The sequence below is a fragment of the Podarcis vaucheri genome (assembly GCF_965113315.1).
Source record: "Podarcis vaucheri genome assembly, chromosome: 6".
NCBI lineage: Eukaryota > Metazoa > Chordata > Lepidosauria > Squamata > Lacertidae > Podarcis > Podarcis vaucheri.
In genome coordinates this window covers 88,511,701-88,534,177 of record NC_138764.1, presented here as the reverse complement: position 1 = coordinate 88,534,177, position 22,477 = coordinate 88,511,701, and the positions used below count along the sequence as shown (strand labels likewise).

At 44.0% G+C, this 22,477-nt stretch overlaps 1 protein-coding gene across 3 annotated transcripts in view; it reads left to right on the top strand.

The window, feature by feature from the left end:
- Positions 1 to 22,477, top strand: part of RIPOR3 (RIPOR family member 3) — a 102,399-nt gene that overhangs the window by 53,143 nt on the left and 26,779 nt on the right. For all 3 annotated transcript variants that reach the window (XM_082225885.1, XM_082225884.1, XM_082225886.1), the window contains exons 3-11: positions 456 to 602; positions 4,259 to 4,337; positions 5,555 to 5,578; positions 7,648 to 7,701; positions 10,163 to 10,312; positions 11,316 to 11,379; positions 12,482 to 12,525; positions 13,669 to 13,794; positions 18,346 to 18,491. In XM_082225885.1, coding sequence (XP_082082011.1) covers positions 456 to 602; positions 4,259 to 4,337; positions 5,555 to 5,578; positions 7,648 to 7,701; positions 10,163 to 10,312; positions 11,316 to 11,379; positions 12,482 to 12,525; positions 13,669 to 13,794; positions 18,346 to 18,491 — 834 coding nt within the window. The remainder of the gene's footprint in view (positions 1 to 455; positions 603 to 4,258; positions 4,338 to 5,554; positions 5,579 to 7,647; positions 7,702 to 10,162; positions 10,313 to 11,315; positions 11,380 to 12,481; positions 12,526 to 13,668; positions 13,795 to 18,345; positions 18,492 to 22,477) is intronic.

Here is a 22,477-nt window from a genome sequence, read left to right as displayed (position 1 = left end):
TTTAAATCAGGCTTTCTCAAACTCGGCCCTCCAGATGTTTTGAGACTACAGTCCCCAGCACCCCTGACCACTGGTCCTGCTAGCTAGAGATCATGGGAGTTGTAGGCCAAAAACATCTGAAGGGCTGAGCTTGAGGAAGCCTGGTTTAAATGCTCCAGAGATACAGGAGAATCAGGAGGGTATGTGTAAAAAGCAATCAATGGGCAGCATGTGATTTTCCCCTGCACTGGTTTTGGAAGATGTGTTTGTTAAGGTAGCACTGTTCTCTTCCTAACCAGAACACACTTCGACTGGGTAGTATTTAATTTTTGAGTTAACATGCAGAGGATTAGGTTTTGGAATTAGGCTCATCTTTCTAATCTTACATCCTCATCATGGGCAGTGAAGCCAAGCTATTTGTGTTCTTGTTTAAATTCATCATGGTCTCCTCTCTCTCTTAATTGCCCTTTCTGCAGGAAGTCTCTCAGCAAAGGTTCTACGAGGTCTAAAATGTCAGTGAAATCTGCCAAGACCTATCCCTCTCTGCAGAAAGGGATGGTCATCTTGGATCCCAAGCCACAACAAGTGAAGAAAGTTTTTGAAGCTTTGAAGAAAGGACTCGAGTAAGGCTTTCTCTTCTCTCCCCATCCCAGCCCATTCCTTTTATCACACTAGAATGTTGGAATTTGCTGTCTTCTCTGTGTTAGCATTTACTCAGCTGCTGCTAAGTTCATTTATTAATCGTTATTATTATTATTTATTCAACTTATACACGGCCCTATACCTGGAGGTCTCAGGGCAGTTCACAACAAGACCACAACATATAAAATCAAGCCAAAAGGAATAACCCAATAAACCTCCCCCCCCAAGCCACATTCTAAAAGGGTCTTGGATTTATTCACTGTCTTCTCTGTATTAGCATTTATTCATCAGCTGCAAAGTGTTGTATAGCATAAGGAAATAACTCACCCTGTGCTCCAGCACCCTACAGGGAGAGATGCCTTTTCTTGGTACTTTTGCAATAGCTGAATATGGTTCCTCAACCAATATTGGCAACTGGAACGTGTCTGCTTAAATGGGCATTCATGGCTGGTGGATGCTAGCTGCTAATCACATTTTGCATGGGTCTGAAGAGTAACTGTTTGCAGTTGGCCTGGTCAGCAAGAGAGACAAAGTTTGAGGAGGGTGTTGTTTGTTTGTTGTTGTATTTATTAGTCATATTTTCCACAAATGTAACTCAAAGAGACTTGCAGAAACATTAAAAGCAAGTAAAAAGCAGTCTAAAATACTCCTTGCTTACATTTATAAAAAGGGCAGATGTAGCCCAGCCCACCCGACAAAAAGGGTGATCAGCAAGAGGCCGCAAGCATAATTTACCCTTCCAATCAGGGTCCAAAAGCCTGGGTGAATAAAAATGGCACCTAAAAACAGAGAGTGATGGTGCCAGCCATGTATCCCTAGGGAGAACATTCTGCAAATGGGGAGGCACCAATGAGAAGGCTTTTTCTCATGCTGTCATCCTCAATACTTCTCTCAGGGAGAAAGGCCTCAGATGACAAGTGCAAGGTCCAGTTTGAACCATGAGGGGAGAGACGGTCATACAATAGCTTCATAGACTAGTAGAGTTGGTATTGTGGTCCTGTGGAAGACTTTATAGATCAAATCCAAGATTTTGAACTGGCCCTGGAAACTAATTTGCAGCCAGTACAGTCATGCCATGATGGCTGCTATATGGTCAGACTGTCTTGCTCTGGTCAGCGGTCAGGATTCTGCACCAGCTGCAGTTTCTAAGCCACCCTTCAAAGCAGTCCCACTTACAGGCTTTTGCAGTCATCTCACCTTGAGGTGTTCCTGCTTACTGGTAAGAAAGAACCTTGGGGAGTTCAGTGGAACCAAGAAAATGTACACATGGCCATTTAAATTGTATTTTAACCCGTATTTTAATAAACTGGTTTTTGTTTGTTTGTTTGTCCCCCCACATTATGTTTTACTGTAATTTTATTGGTGTTAGCCGCCCTGAGCCTGACTGGCTCTGGCCAGGGAGGGCGGAGTATAAATAAAAATTTATCATTTATTATTATTATTATTACTCAGCCATGTGGAGAATGCCCAACGGATAGTAGTCAACAAGGTAGAATCATAGAATTTTAGAGTTGGAAAGGACTACGATGGTCTTCTGGTCCAACTCATTGCAACGCAGGAATCTTTTGCCCAACGTGGGGCTTGAACTCACAACCTTGAGATTAAGAGCCTCATGCTCTACCAACTTCTTGCCACCAATATCCATTGAGGGAAAGGATTGTTGTGTTATAATTAAAGGTAGCGCTGCCCTGATCCATTCCTTATACTTTTAATTTGACAAACGCTGACACCCCCCATATATATATATATATATATATATATATATATATATGCCAAAATCGCTAGCAATCATAAATAAATAGCTAGCTGTTCAGCTCCTGAATGTCTTTCTTGGTTAATAAATTTCCTTTGAAGCAGGTAGCTACTTGTTTTGTGTTATCTTTGCTTGGCTTGGGAATTTGTGAAATAAGAGCAAGCGAACCTTTCGCTCCAATAAGTTTACTGCACTGCCGCGTTTTAGAGGTTGGAGTGCAGAAATATTTAAACTAGCTTTGGAGACCACTGTTCTTGTGTTAACTGGCAGATGATCAAATGGCTGGATTCTGGAGGAACAATGTGTCTCGGGTGGATGGGTGGGACTGTCTTTGCAATGGTTAGAGGGAGGGGAAAATGCCCCCAAAAGTAACTTGGAAAAGGCACAGGCTACTTAACATAAACACATTGACCTGTTTAGGTTCTGCATCTTGTAAAGAAGCACTGACTGCATCCTTTTTTAAATACAAGAGGAGAAAATTGAGTTATTCATGTCTGGTCTGAATTAACTCACAAAGTTAGAGGAATGTGAGCCTAGGAGGTTTTTGCCCCCTGGGAGCTAACATGGAGTTTTGAGTCTGTAACTATTACTTCTACTCTTTGTGTGTTGGGGGTGTGCGCGTCCCACTGGACCCAGCAGGAGCTAAGAGGCCAGAACCCTGAAGGGTAATTGTTCAGTGGCAACAGGCATTCTCCATTTCATACCCTTGATTTCCACGGACTCTCCAAAATAGCAGGGAGCAGTGGTGCAGAAGAGGGGTAAAATGGGAGAGTGAAGTTCTAGGGCTTTATTCAGCATTGCAATGACAGCATCTGTTGAGTGGCAGGGAACCCTCCTTGCTTTGGCAAATGAATGAAGCAATAATGAGGCTTTCATGTTAACGATAGATAGACAGATAGATACATAGATAAATAGTTGATAGATAGATTATCATAGAGTAAGGCTGGGGAACTGGATCTTTCCAGTGGTGGGTGAAGTGGATCTGGATCCCTCCCCATCCTTCCTAGGCCTACTTTTACAGGTGGGCCAGACTACCCACCTGTCAATCACCTGGATGTCATAATGATATCAGGTGATTAATACCTGTTAAAGTAACCACCAATCAACCTCCTTTGAAGATGTGCTTGAATCGGAGAATGAGGAGAGTAATTAAGCAGAGACTGGATACTTTCCTCCTTTTCTTTGAAAGGGTTCCTACTTCAGGCTAGCCAATTCAATTAGAACACTTCATTCCAGGATTATTGGCATTTCTAATTAAAAGCTGAAAATGTTGCAATACAGCTGGTTGAAGGTCTTTTTTTAAAAAAGCTTAGTTTATTATTATTATTATTTTGCATGTTTAATTCACTCTATAAACATCTGTTCTAAGCTGATCCTAATGTTTTGCTTTGGGGGGGGGGCAAGTATATACATGTGTGTGAAGATGTAACCTTCCCATGCCCAATACTCTCCTGCATATCTCCCACTTCCCTAAAACATTCCCCTCTGATTTATGCATAGTGGGTGGTGCTGTGGGTTAAACCACAGAGCCTAGGACTTGCCAATAAGAAGGCTGGTGGTTCGAATCCCCGTGACAGGGTGAGCTCCCGTTGCTTGGTCCTAGCTCCTGCCAACCTAGCAGATTGAAAGCACATCAAATGCAAGTAGATAAATAGGTACCGCTCCAACGGGAAGGTAAACGGCGTTTCCGTGCGCTGCTCTGGTTCGCCAGAAGCGGCTTAGTCATGCTGGCCACATGACCTGGAAGCTGTACGCCGGCTCCCTCGACCAATAAAGCGAGATGAGCGCCTCAACCCCAGAGTCGTCCACGACTGGACCTAATGCTCAGGGGTCCCTTTACCTTTACCTTTATAATAATCACATCTGATTCTTCTCTTCCTGTAGTGAATATCTGGAAATGCATCAGGCTGAGCTAGATTACCTCTCAGAATGCCACAAAGATACAAGAAGAAACTCACGGCTGGTAAGTTGTTCTCTCTTTCTAACTTCAATAATTTGTTGGTAGACACTGTAAACAAAGAGTAGGGAACCTGTGGTCTGCCATATGTTTATAGGACTCGGTCTTGGCATCTGTGGTGGCACAGAGCTGTATGCACCACTTGTTCCAAACATTAAGCCTTAACTTCATGCTTTATACATGACCAGGCCAAACCGACATCTAAACAGAAAGGATCTTCTGTTGCCCCACTCCAATTTAGTCCTAAATCATAGGAAGGACAAAATATATTTCTGCAGAGCCCAGCCTTTTTATCTCCTGCTGGCGCTGTGGTCTAAACCACTGAGCCTTGGGCTTCCAATCAAAAGGTCGGCGGTTTGAATCCCAGCGACGGGGTGAACTCCCATTGCTTGGTCCCAGCTCCTGTCAACTTAGCAGTTCGAAAGCACGTCAAAGTGCAAGTAGATAAATAGGTACCACTCCGGCGGGAAGGTAAACTGTGTTTCTGTGCGCTGCTCTGGTGTCAGTGTTCTGTTGCGCCAGAAGCGGCTTGGTCATGCTGGCCACATGGCCCAGAAAAACTGTATGTGGAGCAGACAAATGCCGGCTCCCTCGGCCTGTAAAGCAAGATGAGCTTTACGGTTGCGACTGGACTTAACTGTCAGGGGTCCCTTTACCTTTACCTTACTAGTAAAAATAGCTTGTAGAGCTGCAACAACCCTGCCTTCAAAAAAAAAAAAAAAAAGCAGTACAGCCCTTTGGACAGAAGAACGTCTCCTTGCTCCCTTCAAAGGACCCACTGAGCTCAGACAGGCTGCAAAAAATGGGTTCTTTGTGGACATCTTCCAGACCATGTGGCTCTTGGGATGGAGGCCAGAGGTTTCTCACTGCTGTGGCGGTGAAAGCTTTCATTCAAGCCCACCTGGACCACACAGCTAATAAAAGCGAAAAAACACCCTCTTGCAATTAAGATGCTGAGAACTCTGGAACACAAGGAGGAGGAGCAGACTTCTACATAAAAACAATATATTGAAACAATAAAACCAGAACTTTTTTCTGGGGGTACTCAAAGGTTTACAGTACCAGCAACAACTATCCTCCCCAAAATGTTAAAAGTGTGGCAGTTACTGTAACAACTTCATGGTGAGTACCAGCATCTTTTTTCCCCTAACACCCCCCCCCCCAATATATATAGTAATATAGTAGTAATCTGTATGCTAAAATTTAGCACCTTTCTCTTTCAGGCTTTCTACTATGATTTGGATAAGGTAAGAAATGTGTTGATGGAGTCTGTTTTACTTTTCTTTGTTTTTTTTAAAATCAAGCTTATTGTGTTTGATGTAAGCTATTTACGGATTTTTGCATATTTAGTAGCATAAAAATATTATTAATGATTATGAAAATTGGCTTAAGGTGACTGAGCATGTGTGCACTGCAAGCAGCACAAGGTCAAAGAGCCATATTTAAAACCATTGACGGACCTTACTCTCCCTGACTACCCCCAAATATTTGCTTGAATGCTTATGAACATTGGAGAACTCTAGTGGCATGATGACTGGGCCTTGGCGAGTGAGAGATTCTGATTGGTGCTCCTTGGAGCATGAGCAAGAATGCAAAGGAGATCCCACAAGCCTGCATCTAAAGTACCAACTTCTGTATGCAGGGGTCAGTAATTCTGATCTGACAGGGCCTTCTTTGTGGTGGCTCTCAGACAGTGGAGCTCTCTCTTCTCTGAAGTGTGCAATGTGCATGCCTAGATGTTTGTTGGCATCTGTCTGTCTGGAGAGCAATGGAAGAATGTGCCATTGAGGGTAAAGTCAAACTGTGGGAGAGTATGTCTATACGCTATGGATTTTTTAGCAGGCTTTAAAAATCCATCTTTCCCAAAGTATTCCCCCCCCCCGAATTCTGTTATAAAAAAAATTAGTTGCTTTGCTAAGCTTTTATAGCTGTTATGCTTCATCTTTTAGTAATTGTCAATGCTACTCAGTGTTAGAAACTGAAATATGAAAGCGAGGAGCTAAATGGCACCTTAAACCTAGGTTATGGGCGTAACAACGAAATGGCTAGGTGCTTTTTTAATAACAAGAATACAAAGCTGAAAATGAATGAACTGCAGCTAAAATATTATGTTCATTTTTCACATGGTCTAGTCCTTCCCCTGCCCACCCTCCTAAAATTCTTAAGAGGGTCTCTTCTCCAGTCTTCAGAGAGTAGCTGGAAGTGGGGAGGCAGAAAAAGGCCCTCCTTTCCTTCCACTCTGCACTTTTAATCTGAAATCTTAGGCTCAGTACTGTGCCCAGAGCTCAGAAACGGCTTGCACTAATGAAATTCCCTGTTGCAAAATGCGCCTAGAACAATGGGAATTTTGAACACTGATGCTACTGCTTCATTAACTTTGTTTATAGCTCAGTGGCTTAGAGTGTGGTGCTGATAATGCCAAGTTTGCAGGATTGATCCCCGTGTGGGACAGCTGCATATTCCTGCATTGCAGGGGGTTGGACTAGACTCCAACTGTAAAGGTAAAGGTAAAGGGACCCCTGACCATTAGGTCCAGTCGTGGCCGACTCTGGGGTTGCGGCACTCATCTCGCTTTATTGACCGAGGGAGCTGGCGTACAGCTTCCGGGTCATGTGGTCTGGCGAACCAGAGCAGCGCACGGAAACGCCGTTTACTTTCCCACCAGAATGGTACCTATTTATCTACTTGCACTTTGACGTGCTTTTGAACTGCTAGGTTGGCAGGAGTAGGGACTGAGCAACGGGAGCTCACTCTGACATGGGAATTTGAACTGCCACCTTCTGATCGGCAAGCCCCAGGCTCTGTGGTTTAGACCACAGCGCCACCCGCGTCCTCTTCCAACTGTACAATTCTGATTATTTCAGAATCTTTCATTTCTTCTACACACTGGAGGCCAGTCCATTGAAGTGAATGGGGCCCTACCCTACAACCAGTCTAAGTGGGAACATTTTCCTTCAGTTTCTTTCTGAAGAAAGAACCTGCAGCTTTTTCTATCTCTCTTTGGCACTTCAGTTTTTAAGCGGTGTTGCTTTAGTTGTCAGGCTGAGTCGATCGGCTATGTGGTGGAAAGGTGACAAAGATTTAAAAAAATTAAAATAAAACCTCGCTTGGTACAGAGGACAGTGGTAGTGACCGAAAATTTGGATGCAGCTAGTCCTCATTGGTATGCCAATACTGGTTCATCGTAGTCTTCTTAAAACAACAACACATGTTTAGGCAATGTCTCATGGTAACGAGTTTAATTCTTTCCCAGCAGTGCAGTGTTTGGTGATGTATAAATAACCTCTTGCACGTCTTTTTGTCCCTCCCTTAAAAGCAAATCCGCTCCGTCGAAAGGTATATCAGGAAACTGGAATTTCATATAAGCAAGGTAAGGGCTTATATTCTCTGTCTGCAAGGTGAATGCCATGATATAAACAAATGTAGGGCAGGAAAAAAATACTTTTTGCCATAGTCTGTTTGAAGGCAAATCACATTAGGTGCTTTCTAAAGCCACAATAGCTCTCTTTGCAAAAGGAGGAGACCTTTTTTCTTTTCTTTTTTCTTTTGCGGTGCCTCCATGCAGAGTGATTACTGAGCGCAGCCCAGGTTTAGCCTGTAGAACCAGTTTGTATGCCCTGCCAGCATATTTGGAAGAAAGCAAAACTGCTTGAGGTTGGAGAGAAGGGAAGGAAGGAGCCATTATTAGCTGCATGACAGCTAAAAGAAGGCGCCCTATTGCTCTTGTGCCAGGAGATCCCCAAACCACAGAAATATATATATTCCTCTCTCTATTTTGCTGGGTTCGTGACTAGTTCATGAGGACTAGTCTAATTCAAGACCAAGAGATTGCTCCCGTCCTATTATAGTCAGCCAAGAATAAATGTTAAAAGTATATCATCCTCCACTGGGAGGAAGGGAAAGGAGAGAATGTTAGCCGCTCTGAGACTCCTTCGGGTAGTGATAAAGCGGGATATCAAATCCAAACTCCTCTTCTTCTTCCTCCTCCACTATTCAGTTAACAGCAGAAACCTTTTCTGTCGAGATCTGGGTTTGACTTGCTCTGATTTCATGTAAACATTTCGTTGTCTTTTGGATATACTCGCTGCATTGACTCTGATGAAGTAATCTGAGGAAGAAAAGGTCTCTTTCAATAACTGTGTTGGCTATTGCACTTTGCAGCACTTTGATGGCTTCCACTTGGTGGTGCCAAGACTAAATATTCTTGTAAAGAGGCACAAAAGCAGCAGCATGGCATCATGCCAAGTTTATCTGTCATGCAAAGAATTGTTGCGTGTCATGAGCAGGATTGTGCCTGACATCGAAAGGAATCAAATGCCCTTAACTCTTAGAGACAGGACCCGGTAGGTTTAAATGGTGCTCAGCAGACCCCCCTTTGTCTGACTACTTTAGAAAGCCAAATAAAGGATTTTAAAATATTTTGTGCAGAATTACCCATTGGTGCTTTTGTTGGCTTGAATGAGGGGTATGCCTTCATTAAGGGTTTATGGATTTTATTGGCCTTAAAATTAGAGCAAACTGTGCTTTAAGGTTGCACATTACAGTGGTACAGTTGTTCCTCTTTGGCATAAGCATTTTCATTACTGCCATATGCACTCAAATTTTACAGCGGGTATAGCATCCTGTTACATGTCAGATTAATCCCTCCTTATTGCCACAGCTCTGAAAACAGGCTTTGTTTGTGGGTGCCTGAGTTGGATTTGAATGTGGACAGTAGGCCAGGTTTCTTTAGGCAAATTGCCCTCTCCTCAGTCAACCAACCTCCCAGGATTTTTGTGGGATCAAAGGCCGGTTCCCACATTGTCCTGTGCTCCACATCTGCCTTGCCAACCAGGTGTCTCTGGAATATGGCTCCTGTCTATCCAGCTTGGCGTGCTTTCTAGGGTTGATGGGAGTTGTAGCCCAAAACACTGGAGTTTGGTGAAGGCTGCTCTGTGCCTGGCAAGATGGACTGAACCTTGGACTTTGGTGTTCTCCCAATGAATAGCATGAGCCAAGGCCTTTGCAGATTTCTTCTGCCACAAGAAAGCGGGTAGTTAGATTGCAGAAGTGTCCCAGCTCAGTTGCAAAACATTCATCATGCCTCAGGTTCAATCCGTACCATTTCCAGCTTTAAAGACCTTGGGTAGGGTCTCTGCCTGAAACCTTAGTAACACTGATGGAGTAGACCAGTGTTTCCCAAACTTGGGTCTCCAGCTGTTTCTGGATTACAGTTCCCATCATCCCTGACCACTGGTCCTGCTAGCTAGGGATGATGGGAGTTGTAGTCCAAAAACAGCTGGAAACCCAAGTTTGGGAAGCACTGGAGTGGATGAAGGGTGACTAACCTGTGCACCCCCTGCAATTGTTATTGGACACCCATCAGCCTCAAGTATTCAACAAGACCCGATCTTGACTTTTCCTACTTGATTTCACTGAGTATGATCAAGTCAAAGACAATACTTTCAGCTCCCATTGGTTTTTGTTGAAGAGAGCGCATGCTGAACACTGCAATTCAGAGAGTACCTTGGATTGTAAACTTTTGAAGAAAAACTCCATTCTTATAAAACAATTGGTTTTATAAGAATGTTTATAAGAATGTTTTTACTTGCAATATTTCCATATATGAGCTCTGGGAACATAAGAACCTGTTCTGGCTGGCAGTGGTTCTGTAAGGTTTCAAGCAGGCGACATTCACTGCTTTATCTGGGTAGACCAGAGACTTGGACTTTTTGCATTCAAAAGCATGATAACCGTAAGGCGTCAAGCATTACTGAAATCAATGGGATTTGTTGTAGTTGTTGGAATGAATTGCAATCTTTTTACCTTTCTTCCCCCTCTTTTTTAAAAAGGTAGATGAATTATATGAAGCTTATAGCATCCAGTGCAGGCTGCGAGATGGTGCTTCAAATATGAAAGATGCCTTTTCCATGTCTCCGTCCACAAAAGCATCAAGAGAGAGCCTGGTGGAACTTTATAAAAACCTTCAAGAATGCACAGAGGTACAATTACTTTTGTATCTATCAGTTCTTCGTAATCCACAGGGTTTTTTTGTGTTTTATTTTAACGTTGACATTGACTGTTCTTGAATGTCACCCTTGTAAAATCTGTCTGGAGAGCACTTAGTACATTTATATTCTGTGCCACCTAATGAGGATGCTCTGAAATGTGTGATTACATCACTCTTATCGGCTTGATGCTGGCGAGTTTGCAATGTGATCAGTATTAATTTTGCCGAGGACAATATAAAGGTGTACTAATGTATGTTTCTTTTCTACCAGTCTAATTTTCATGGCTTCCCCACAAAATCGTGGGAGCTGCATTTTGGTAAACAGGCTAAGAATTCTGTCAGAGATCCCTAGTCTCCCTCTCTGTGGAACTGCAGCTTGCAAGGTCCTCGGGGGGAGACATAATTACCATTAAAAATTTGAATCTGTGGTGTGAATCTCCTCTTAGCTGAATTTAGGACTCTCTTCCAAATTCTGTCTGTTGTAAGCAGATGAAACACAGGAAACATTTCTGGGGAACCATAATAAAGGAGTTGCAAGCTTACCTGAAGAAGATTCCACCCCCTTTTAAATGTCCAGGGATTTTATTTATTTTTCACAATTCCTTTTTGCATGGCTTGCATTGCGGTATATGAAATGGTAATGAACTTGCTTAACTACTTCCAGGAAAGATTTTCTTTGTAGGTTGTAAATCTGCCAGCTCTTGCCTTTTCCATCCATGTCTATGCTGGGATGAGTCCAACAAGTAACTTAACAGGCAGAAAGAAACCAATGCATGTTGGTCATTTTGGGTTGCATTTAACGGGGCATTCAGGAGACCATTTCATCAGTGCAACAATTCTTCCAACCACCCAGAGAAAACTGAGGGACAGTGGGTTACAGGAGGGGAGAGAATGGGGGAGATCCTGTTGCGCTTGTGCTAATTGGTGCCTAGCGCAAATGTTTGACCATCACTCTGAAATGCTAACTTGTGCTCAGTGCATTTTCTTTCTTTCAGGATATGTGTCTGATAGAGGGTACCCTCGAAGTGCATTTGGGAGAGTTTCACCTGAAGATGAAAGGTAAACTGAACTTTTTACTTAGGGGTTTGGCATCACTGGGCATGAAGAACAAATCCTGGATTCAAGAACAGAATTGTTGCATCGCTTCTCTTTTCTACTACTGCCCCCTTGAGAATAAACCGGTGTGATTCTCAAACCAGCCATTAGTTTTTCACTATAGATGTTGCCAAGGAGTTTGGGATGAGGCAGGTTCTTATGAAACTTCCATTGAGTCTTCTGCCAGTAACTGAATAGCATCAGACATCTTCAGAATCAAGAAGCCAACCCACTTTTGGTGGTTCTAATAGTAAATTGCTACCATGTAATAATCATATACAGTGGTTTAGAGCAGAGATGGGAAACAGTTTCTGGCTGGTAGGCTGAATACTTTGGTCCTCCAACTTCCATGATTTGCACTGCCCACCTGCCAATCACTTGAGGGCACCATGATGTCAAGTGAAACATATTTATTTGCTCATGTGGTTTGAAATGGGTGGCTTTGATGGTTAGCTGGTTACCAGTGCTTTAGAGTGTTCAAAGCACCCTTGTATCCTTATCCTTCTTTTGTGTAAAGGACCAGTTGAAAGTGAGTAGCTGAAGACGACATGCTACAGAGAGATGCATGTAACTTCTTGCTGACTATTTAAAAAAATGAAAAGCAGCCAGTTCTTTTAGAAGAGGGTATGATTTTGGCAAAGGAAAAGGGATGGCAGTAGAAGGGTTAAGAACATACTCCCTAAAGACTCTTCTTCTTGTCTTCATTGCAGCTTGCAGTGGCTGCTTTTCATTTAAAATAAAATGTCATTTGAACATATATGCAGCTCTCTCTGTAGTGCTGTTTTCTGACCCTCATTTGTTCTCTCAAGAGGTTGTCCCGTATAAGCAAGTCTGGTCTGTGCTCTGGAGTTATTTACATCCGTAGCAATTATCTGCTGGATATGGTTTATTTAAAAACAAACCTTGCCACCACCTCCCCATCCCAAGAGATTTGCTCACCCGTAAATCTTCCTTGTGGCATTTACTTGAAGGGACGGTAACCAGAACTGTTTTGAGATCTCTAACAATTTACGTTAACGGCTTCTGTTCTCTGAGTTGATGAAATTCCTTCTGTGCTTCTTTCCAGGGTTAGTCGGATATGCACGTCTCTGCCCAGGGGACCAGTATGAGGTATAGTATTTAGCGGTCCGATTGCAAGAAGTTGCTTGAAGGTGGCAGAAGGGCTTCAGCTCAGTGGCAGGAAGCCAGACCATTGGTCCATCGAATTCAGTATTGTCTACACTGATTGGCACTGGTCTTCCTGTGATTCAGACAAGCATCTCTCCCAGTCCTACCTGGAGATACCAGGGATTGAACCTGTGGAGCTTCTGCTACAGCCCTTACCTACATAGTAAGGCACATGCTTTGTTCGCAAACAACTCCACGTTCCATCCTTAGCATCCCCAAGTAAGGCTGTCAACTCCAGTCTGACATCCTGGAGAGATTCGGTCCATTGGTGAAGATAAGCAATGGGATCCTGCAACTCTCCAGGTCTTGCTGGGCTCCCTGACCATTAGCTGTGCAGATGGAGGATGATGGGAGCTGGGAGTTGAGCAACATCTGGAGGGGCCACATGCCCAGTGGTGTAGCGTGGGTGGTGCAGGGGGGCCGGCCGCACCCGGCGCAACATCTGGGGGTTAGGGGGTGCAAATCCATGGGTTAGGGGGCGCAAATTACTTGCCTTGCCCCGGGTGCTGACAACCCACGCTACGCCACTGCACATGCCCCCCTATTTATGGTGCATGGAAGACTGATCTAGACAACCCCTCATTTGAGTTGGTACAGAGTAGCTTCCTATGTCCATATAAAAAGAAATCTAGGATGCTGTGGAGATGGATTGAGCCTCCAGAATACTGAATTAGGTTGTTGCCTCTGGTTGGATAGAAGAAAGAGAAAGCATACCAACTCATAGCATATTTGCATATTTTAATAGTTAAAATGGTTTCTTGTTCAGCAGTTCACATGGCTGGGAATTGCCTCCTGTGTGCTTACCTAATTCATGATGGTTTGATGAAACTTGGATTATATGTTTAAAGGTATGCATGCGTTTATGTGACTTGGATAGCTCAGTTGGTAGAGCACGAGGCTCTTAATCTCAGGGTTGGGGGTTTGAGCCACACGTTGGGCAAAAGATTCCTGCATTAGTCCAGGGGTTGGACTAAGTGACCCTCAGCCTTCGGCCTGATCTAGCAGGCTCTTCTTATCAATCTTTTGAGATCCCACAAATTAAGTCAAAATACATGCTCCTCCAAAACCTTGGGTTTTGTTTTTTAGGTGTTTGTACGGCTGGGGCGCCAAAAGTGGAAACTGAAAGGCCGAATTCTGACGGACGACAGTCAAACTTGGGATGAGGAGGAAAAAGTTTTCATACCCAACCTCCATGAGAAGTTTGAAATCAAGGTAACGGCACGTGTTGACTCTTGCTAGCAAAGGCAGCTGCCTGCTTCATGTTTCTCCCTAAAGCTCCTGAAGCAAATTTCATAACTGTTTGCTGAAGGCCCAAAGGTTAGCTTCTTTGAACCAGCCATAGCTTCACTTCCTTGCCTTTCCTCAACATTTTATTTCTTCTGTGTGGCAACTTTGGTATGATACATCTGAATCTTGAAATTCTGGTGCTTAGTGATCAAAGAACGGACTGGAGAGCCTGTATTTAAGACTGGGATGCAATGAACATGAATATTTGATGTAGGACTGAGGGACTCCAGCACTGGATCCATCAATGACACAATGACATGGCACTTTGAGGGGTGTATGGCATCAGAGTAAACTGGCAGATCTTCTTGTCAATCGAGTTTGAATTGCTGAGTAGGAACTAGTGGCAGGAAGCGGTCCAGTCATCTGCCCAGAACTGTACTTCTGACAAGCTTGCATGCAGGTTCACACAGCTGCCACCTGTCAACACACCTGCAAGTTATCCAACATGCAGTGAACCTCTCTTTTGTGATGACTTACTGTGAGCCAATCAAACCGAGTGAGGGACTCACCTTAGTCACGTTGTTTTGAAACCAGCTTCCCGCTTGTCAAAGCTCTGAATTTGATTCTTCCTGAAATGCGCTGTTCTCTGAAATGACAGTCCACTTGGAGCTTTCAAACTCTCTGAAAGAACTGTTGCAACACTCCTTGTTTGCTGGCAGTGAGAGTGCTGGAGATGGGTAGAGTCTCATTGAGCGGAATTCCTGATCCCTCTCCAGCAGAGCTTTTGGAAATGTGTTTAAAATGTTCCTTTATTTGCTGACCCCCCCTCACTCTGTGTTGAGAGGTTAATTGAGATGCACTGTGCAAACACTGTGAGAAAACATGCGAGTCTTGCACTTTGCCAGTGAAGATGAGTCATCCCCAGATTCAATGAAGAAGCGATAGACTTGGCTTTTGTGCCGTTGGCAGAGCTCAGTCCCACACGTTTTAAGATTTTCTTGCTTTCTTTAGCCCATAACATTTTAACCATGTTGGGGTGCATTCATATGCAGGCCCAGACAAGGGGGGGGGGCATATGGGCCACTTGGCCTGGGCCTCCAATTCCAAAGGCTGCTTCGGTCAGCATATTCACAATCGCAGGGGATGCACTGGGGTGAATGCGGAGGCGCAAAGGGGGCCATGGCTGGCAGCGCAAAAGAAAAGCTTCCATGGCGTCCAGGGCGGGTCCTGCTATCGGCTCCGCAGAGGAGCATGGAACAGGCACCGAGTGGGTGGAGGCGACCAAGGCTCCAGCAGCCAGCGTGCTGCGAACGTGATGGTGGACCATGTTTTTCATGCTGTTAAAAGTTAGTGTGTTTTTGTTTGAAATTTTGTTTGCCAAAAATTAAAACCACACGTACCTTAAAGATAAGTGTGTTGGCTTTGTTATCACTATTTTATTTTATTTTTGAAAATGATGAAATATTGATGAAGATGTGGCCATTTGTTTAAAATTTTGTTGACTAGGCCAGGAATATTACTTACATATAGCTCAATGAGGATAAAATTTAGTGGAAACCATGTTTTTTAAAGAAATAGTGGCTTATGAGCAATAGTGGCTTTCTCACAAGTGTACATCTTTTTAAAGAGTAGAATAAGAAGACGGAGAAGAGACGCGGGTGGTGCTGTGGGTTAAACCACAGGGCCTAGGGTTTGCCGATCAGAAGGTCGCGGTTTGAATCCCTGTGATGGGGTGAGCTCCCGTTGCTCGGTCCCTGTTCCTGCCAACCTAGCAGTTCGAAAGCACATCAAAGTGCAAGTAGATAAATAGGTACCACTCCAGCGGGAAGGTAAACAGCATTTCCGTGCGCTGCTCTGGTTCGCCAGAAGCGGCTTAGTCATGCTGGCCACATGACCTGGAAGCTGTATGCCGGCTCCCTCGGCCAATAAAGCGAGATGAGCGCTGCAACCCCAGAGTCGGTCACAACTGGACCCAATGGTCATGGGTCCCTTTACCTTTACCTAAGAAGATGGAGAAGTTTTAATTATAATTATAATTTAATTATAATTAATAGTCAAATTTGTCTACTTATAAATAGATTTATATACTTACTTATTTATTTATTATTTATAGACTTACTTATTTTTAAGGCTTCAGTTATCCCCATAGTAAAAAAATGGGGGGGGGGCACATTATCTACCTGGCCTGGGCCTCTACCTGGCTCTGCAAGGCCCTGTTCATATGGGCTTTCTCATCAGTTCTCTAAAAAGATCATCAGGTCAGGTGTTAGCTTGCATCATTGGAACGGACTCCCTGAGAAGGTGCTGGAATCTCCTTCGTTGGAAGTTTCCAAGCAGAGGTTGGGTGGCCACCTGTCATGGATGCTTGAGTTGAGATTCCTACATTGCAGGGGGTTGGACCAGATGACCCTTCATGGTCCCTTCCAGCTTTACAATTCTAGAATTATATGAAGAGCAGCCAATATGGTGCCCTCCATTTGTTTCTGAAGTACAGTTTTCATCATCCCTGACCACTGGCCATGCAGGCTGGGGCTGATCAGAATTGAAACTCAACAACATATGGAGGGAATACAGTCTTTCAGATAGCTCGGACCTAAGCCGTGTAGAATGAGAGAGAGATTTATTGAGGTTGGTTAGGTTGCACTTCTGCTGTCATCTTGTTGACCCAGGGAGGGGCAAGCACAAAGTAACCTCAAGCACCTGACTGAAATGCTTCTTTGCATTGTTCTATGATTCAACGTTCTGTGATTGTGGTTTTATTGCTATGCCTGCTGCTAATGCAACTACCCTCTCTGCCTTGCTCTGTGCCCTGGGCTATTGCAATTACCCTGACCTGTCTTCCCTCAGGCCCTGGGCTAGTATTTTGGCAGCATGAGAAAAGCAAGTGTGCAACTTTCCAAAGTCTGTGTGAGCGTGCTGCTGTTGTGTTTCTGCAAGAATAGGGGTCTCTTATCCTTTCTTTTCCAATGCTGCCCTTCTTCCCCCACCTCCATCGGGTCTCATCCAGTAGAAATAAATGTGGCTTTGCCATAATCTAAGCAGGAAGTTCTTATGATGCTTTGGTCTATCTGGAACAGCACAAACTCATAATTATATCCCGTAACCCTTGATCTTGGCGCTTCTACGAAGTGTGTCTTCATGTCTCACCCAGAGATAACCGGCAGTTCTCCTGCTTGCACAATGCAGCACTGGGTGCTGATATTAAAAGGAAGGAGAACAGCATATTCCAAGCACATTAAGAACTCATCACACCATCCAAGTACCTGAGAAGTCTCTCTGAGTGTTGAAAGCTTGTAATAAAAACACAGCCCTGTTTGTTGTGTATGCCTTGTACCAGGGCAGCGGTCTGTATGGGGATACAGCAGTGAATAGTTTGCACTACAAACTTCTGTATCGGTTTATCTCTCCTGGATATTCAGATTCTGAAATCTGAATATTCTACCTTGATGAAAGTGATAAGATCCATTAGAAGTCTCTTACACCCTTAATGGAACTACAGTTCTTTGGGGCTCCTGGGGAGAGGAAGTGACTTGCTTGAAATATGTAGCATAGATACATCCTGTGTAATCTCCAACTGTTCTGAATCTGTTTTTCTCACTGGCCTGTTCACACTTAATGGCAAGCTATGATTGCTGTGAATGGGAAGCGTGTTGGTGCACAAGGATGAATTTGCATGTGTCTTGATTTGCTTTGCCGGATGGAAATGAAACCCAAGGGTTGGCTTGGTATTGGCTTCGTCTCATGTTTGTCTGGGGAGAAACAAACTATGAGCGCAGATTCATGCCTACTGCTGAGCTTGCTCTCTGTTTGGTGTCTCCTTCTGGTTCAACACAGGCGGGAGTGGGGCAGGTGCTACTTGAGTTGTGCTCAGGTTCACAGTAAACCATAGTTTGTTCAGACTAGAAATGGAGAACTCGTGGCCTTAGAAACATAAGAAGCTGCCTTATCCATTGATTCATTGATTTAGCTCAGTGTTGTCTACATTGACTGATGGCGGCTCTCCAGGATTGCCAATTGAGTTCTCTCCCAATTCTACCTGGAGATGCTGGGATTGAACCTGCATGCTATGCCACTCAGCTATGGACCGTCTGCTCCAAAGGGGACCACAACTCTCATAATCCATGACCATTGGCCATGAAGGCTGGGGCTGATGGGAGTTGTAGTCCAGCATCTTCTGGAGAGCCATCACTGGTTCACACTATGGCTTACCATTATGTGCCAACGAGGCCACTGTGGGTACAGCCTTCTGGTATGCAGTGAACAGGTATGGTTTGCCTGGAATCCAACCATTCTGTTCTGCTGAAAGTTGAGATGCTTTTATTTTGGGCTGTTACGCCACACATTTATCCATTTATGATAGGATCGGTACACATGTGCTCTGGGAGATGCATGAGAATTGAAATGTCTTGGGCAGAAGACTTCGCTACTGTGCTGTAGATGGCATGTTCATGTACCAGTTTCCATACCCAGAGGCTGGTATGCATATAGCTACCCTTGACTGATAGCATGGTATCCTTTGTTGTTTTTGTTGTCCAGGTCACAGAACTGCGGGGACTTAGCACCCTGTTGGTTGGCATGGTGACATGTGACGGCATCGACTTCTTCACAACCCGGCCTCAAGCCATCATTGTGGATATAACTGAACTGGGCACCATCAAACTGCAGCTGGAGGTCCTCTGGAAGTAAGTGTGTCTGATTCCGCTTGCTAAGATCGCAATGTGTGCTGCGCCAACTGGTAGCATGAAAAGCAGTTTTATGTGGTCCTGGGTAACATGGCCACCATTTCACTATGAAGGACAAGCTGTATAGTGAATCTGGTGGTTTCTATGTCTTTGTAAGAGAGAGAATGTGACCGTGATCAGATGACCGTATTCATCTGAGGCATGTATGAGCTTTATGTCCTTTCAATGCATGCGGACCCTTCACACATTTCTTCGCCACAAGCACAACTCAAAGCAGGGCAAAGCAACTCAAGCTCTGTTTGTTCAAGGCTGCAGTGCTGGTGGACTTGGGGGTGGGGAACATGCCCTTGAGCTCCCTCTTCTATCCGCTGCATGTGTGAATGAGAGGAAGTGCCGCCAGTGAGAATGGCATTGTTTGCCAGCAGAAAGCCCCCAAATGAGGTTTTCTAGGGAGGGATGGGGCTAAGCTGGCCTGGTAGCCAGTGGATCGCAAACCAGGCCTGCTGCCACCATATGACAGCATCAGACCCAACCTGGGCTTACTCTGTGTGCCATTTTCATGTTGGCACATCAACCTGCCTGCTTCCTCCATCTTCCACCCTGACCACGTGTGGCAGGGCTTTGGATGCAGTGATTGGTCTGCAACTCTGCAAGTTTGAATGGCTTTCAGAGCCTCTGATAAACTATAGTTTTCTCTTTCGGCTAAAGCAGCTTGGCGTTGGTTTATTATCCTGGCTTTCCGAAGCTGGCACCTGCTGAAGTTTGATCAGTTACTTTTGTGATTACCCAGCCACTGCACCAGTCAGGGTTAAAATTTGTCTGTTGGCAAGGCAGGGAGATGGTAATACATAACCAGTAATGCATAAAATAATAATAATAATATAATAATAATAATAATATCTTTATTGTCATATAGACTACAGACTCAGGATTGTAAATTAAACAAACAAACCAACCCGTCATTTAAGGCATAGTATGATTATCTTTGCATAGAAGATAGTGCTATTATGAAATTGGAAGAAGATAAAAGCAACGTAAAGCAATGCAATATGGGGATATAGTGCTTTAAGTAAATAATATGGATTAAGAATAGCATTATGTTTGCACTGACAATGCAATCAATTGTAGTTGGTTTTTACCTATCCTGTTTGAAGATTTGGGCTCCTGAAGCCCAACAACCGATCTTATTGGGAAACAGAATTTCTGGATTTCACAGGATATCTAGGTTTCCTAGCTTGCTTAGCATTTTGGAATAAAGTTCAAAGTTGCGTATCCAGAGCTCTGAAGCAGCACGTGCAAAAGTTAGGCAGCAAGGCTAGGAGAAAGAGAAAATTTCCCAGGACAGGAACTGGACCAATAGGGTAGAATTTTCCACCTTTCACATCAGTTTTATTACTTACATAACTGAACTTGTGTAAGTTGTTGACTTATGGACTACATTTTCTCCCAGATAGATTCTGATACCATTTTCAATAATGCAATGATTGACCATTTTGAAGGTTGTTGTTTTTCTCTTTGCATTACTTAGCACCTTATTATGCAGATCTAACGAGGTTTTTCCAAGATGTTGAGGTCTCCTGCACTGTCACCGAGAGTCAGCAAAAAATTCATAGAATCATAGAATCATAGAATCATAGAATCGTAGAGTTGGAAGAGACCACAAGGGCCATCGAGTCCAACCCCCTGCCAAGCAGGAAACACCATCAGAGCACTCCTGACATATGGTTGTCCAAGCACCTTACACAAAAGTGACACAGAATATTTACATTCTCGGCATCCATTTTAGTCCATCAGGGAGTGGCTGCTGTACAGTCAACTGAAGTTGATGTGTGCTCCAGATTAACATGCCCCAAATGGCAAAAGTATGGTTTATTAGAGGCTTCCTAGTTTAATTGTGCATTTTGCACAGGCAGCAGATAATGCGCTCCATTATGTACACAAAAGGCTTGTGCATATCTTGGCTTAATAAACCAAGATAGAATGTTTGAATTAGCTCTGTGTTTCAGTGCACACTCTACACCTCTTTGGGACTTTTGCTGCATATATCTGAATGCATGTGAAGCCATTTCTCGTTAATGGTATCTGTTGGATTATAGCATCTCACTGGGGCCTGGGGTCTGTTTGTGATTCAACGTGTACTTCCAGCTACCAGGCTGCTGAAACAGGGCATTCCTTGAGCCCACAGAAAGTGGCCACCTCTGCTGTCTAGTGAATCTGGTGCTCAGGAAGGTTGGTGTCGGTATAGAATTATATTGGCAGTTCTCTTTCTGTTCTCGCCTGCAGGCCAAGCTCAGCTTAGGTAGGAACAGCTGCCCCACAACACCTTCAGCTCTATAAATGCCACTTCTGGAAGAAAGGATGTTTGGGAGGAGAATATATTGCCCAGGCTGTATTGCTGTCTTCTCTCTTTTTAAAAAAGACTTTATTCTTTCTGTTGGTGGCAATTCTGCCAGTGGCTTTGTACTGCCCTCCCCTTAACAATGAACTGCTCTGGGTGAACTTGAAGCTCACTTCCGTAGTTCACTGGTAATGTCTATACAAATAATGAAGAATGGAATCTGAAGATGAAACACAGCTGAGAACGAAAGCTCTTTAAGACTGCACAATAAACATTTGGCCGGTACCCAAAATAAGGGGAAGGGAAGGAGGCCACCTGAAACAAACTGTTTATACGTTCATCAGCTTTCCCATGTTTGGATCTTAACACAATGACCTGAAATGTGTGTTGTGTCAAGTTCCTACTTAGCTGTTCCAGCACAATCACTTGTCTTCCACTTCAAAAATTCACCAACAGTGGTCTTGCTTTTAAAACTTTTTTTAGGGTCATCCTTTTGTAAACTTTTTTTGTGTGATAAATGATTTGCTATTAAAGATTGGCTTGAAATGCTAACGTTGACTGATGCTTGCTGCTGGGCGAGGCGTGTGAAGCGATTTTTTTATTTAAAAAAAACACTTTTTGACTAGAAAGATGGCCTTAATCTTTGTAAAAAATCTACTTTGGAAAGCAATGGTTTTATTTATTAGTTCCTGTTATTTATTAGTTCTTGGACTTGTTTGGCATTTCCTTTTTCCATGTGGTTAAGATGTCTTTGTTTTGACAGAGTTTGCGCATCACGTTAAACCTTAAACCAAATATTACCATGCGCAAGTAAGTGCTGCCCACTTTACTGTTGCTGGGGAACAACCAGTGAGGAGACTGCTGTCGCGCTTGGGATCTCACTGGCGGACTCCTCATAGGCATTGGGTTGGCTACTGTGAAATCAGGATGCTGGCCTAGACAGGCCTTTGGCATGGTGCAAAAGGATCATGATCGCTGCTCCCCACTCACCCTGGGAGAAGGCTAACCAGGGTGCCTGGCTTAGCATTGTGTGCAAACCAGGAATTATGGTTTGTTTTGCTTCCTCCAGAAACCATAATCCGTCACCAAGGTTTGTTTGGAGCAAATGAACTTGGATTTGATGCAACACTCAATTGGGATCATAGTTTGTTTCCTTCCAGAGCAAACTCTTCTGCATAGTAAGCCATGGCTTTGTAGCTTATTGCAAGTGTGGGAAACCTTCAGATGCTGCTGAACTTCCATCATCCCTGGCCATTGGCCATTCTTCCTGGGGCTGATAGGAGTTGGGTTGAGGTTTTTTTTTGCTACATTAGCAGCACTGAAGTGAGCTCCCTGGAGTGCAAGCCTAGGAAGTGTGTATGGAGATCCATGCTGCCCAGATGACAAGACCTGCTCCCTTGGCTGATGTGGTCCAAAGGAAAGCAGAGCAATATGCTTGGCTGCAGGAGTTTCTGGTAGGAGGCATACAAGATGGCATCCAACCATCTTAGGGACTCCACTCTCGATTTGTGTAGAGTTTACTCCTTAGCCTTTTCTGCTCCTGAAGATGTTCCGCAAGGTAGAGGGTAAGGCCTGGTTTACTTTCAAAGCCTTTCTCACAAATGGGTATAGCCACAGGACAGTGGAGGTTTGTGATCAGAGTTTTCCT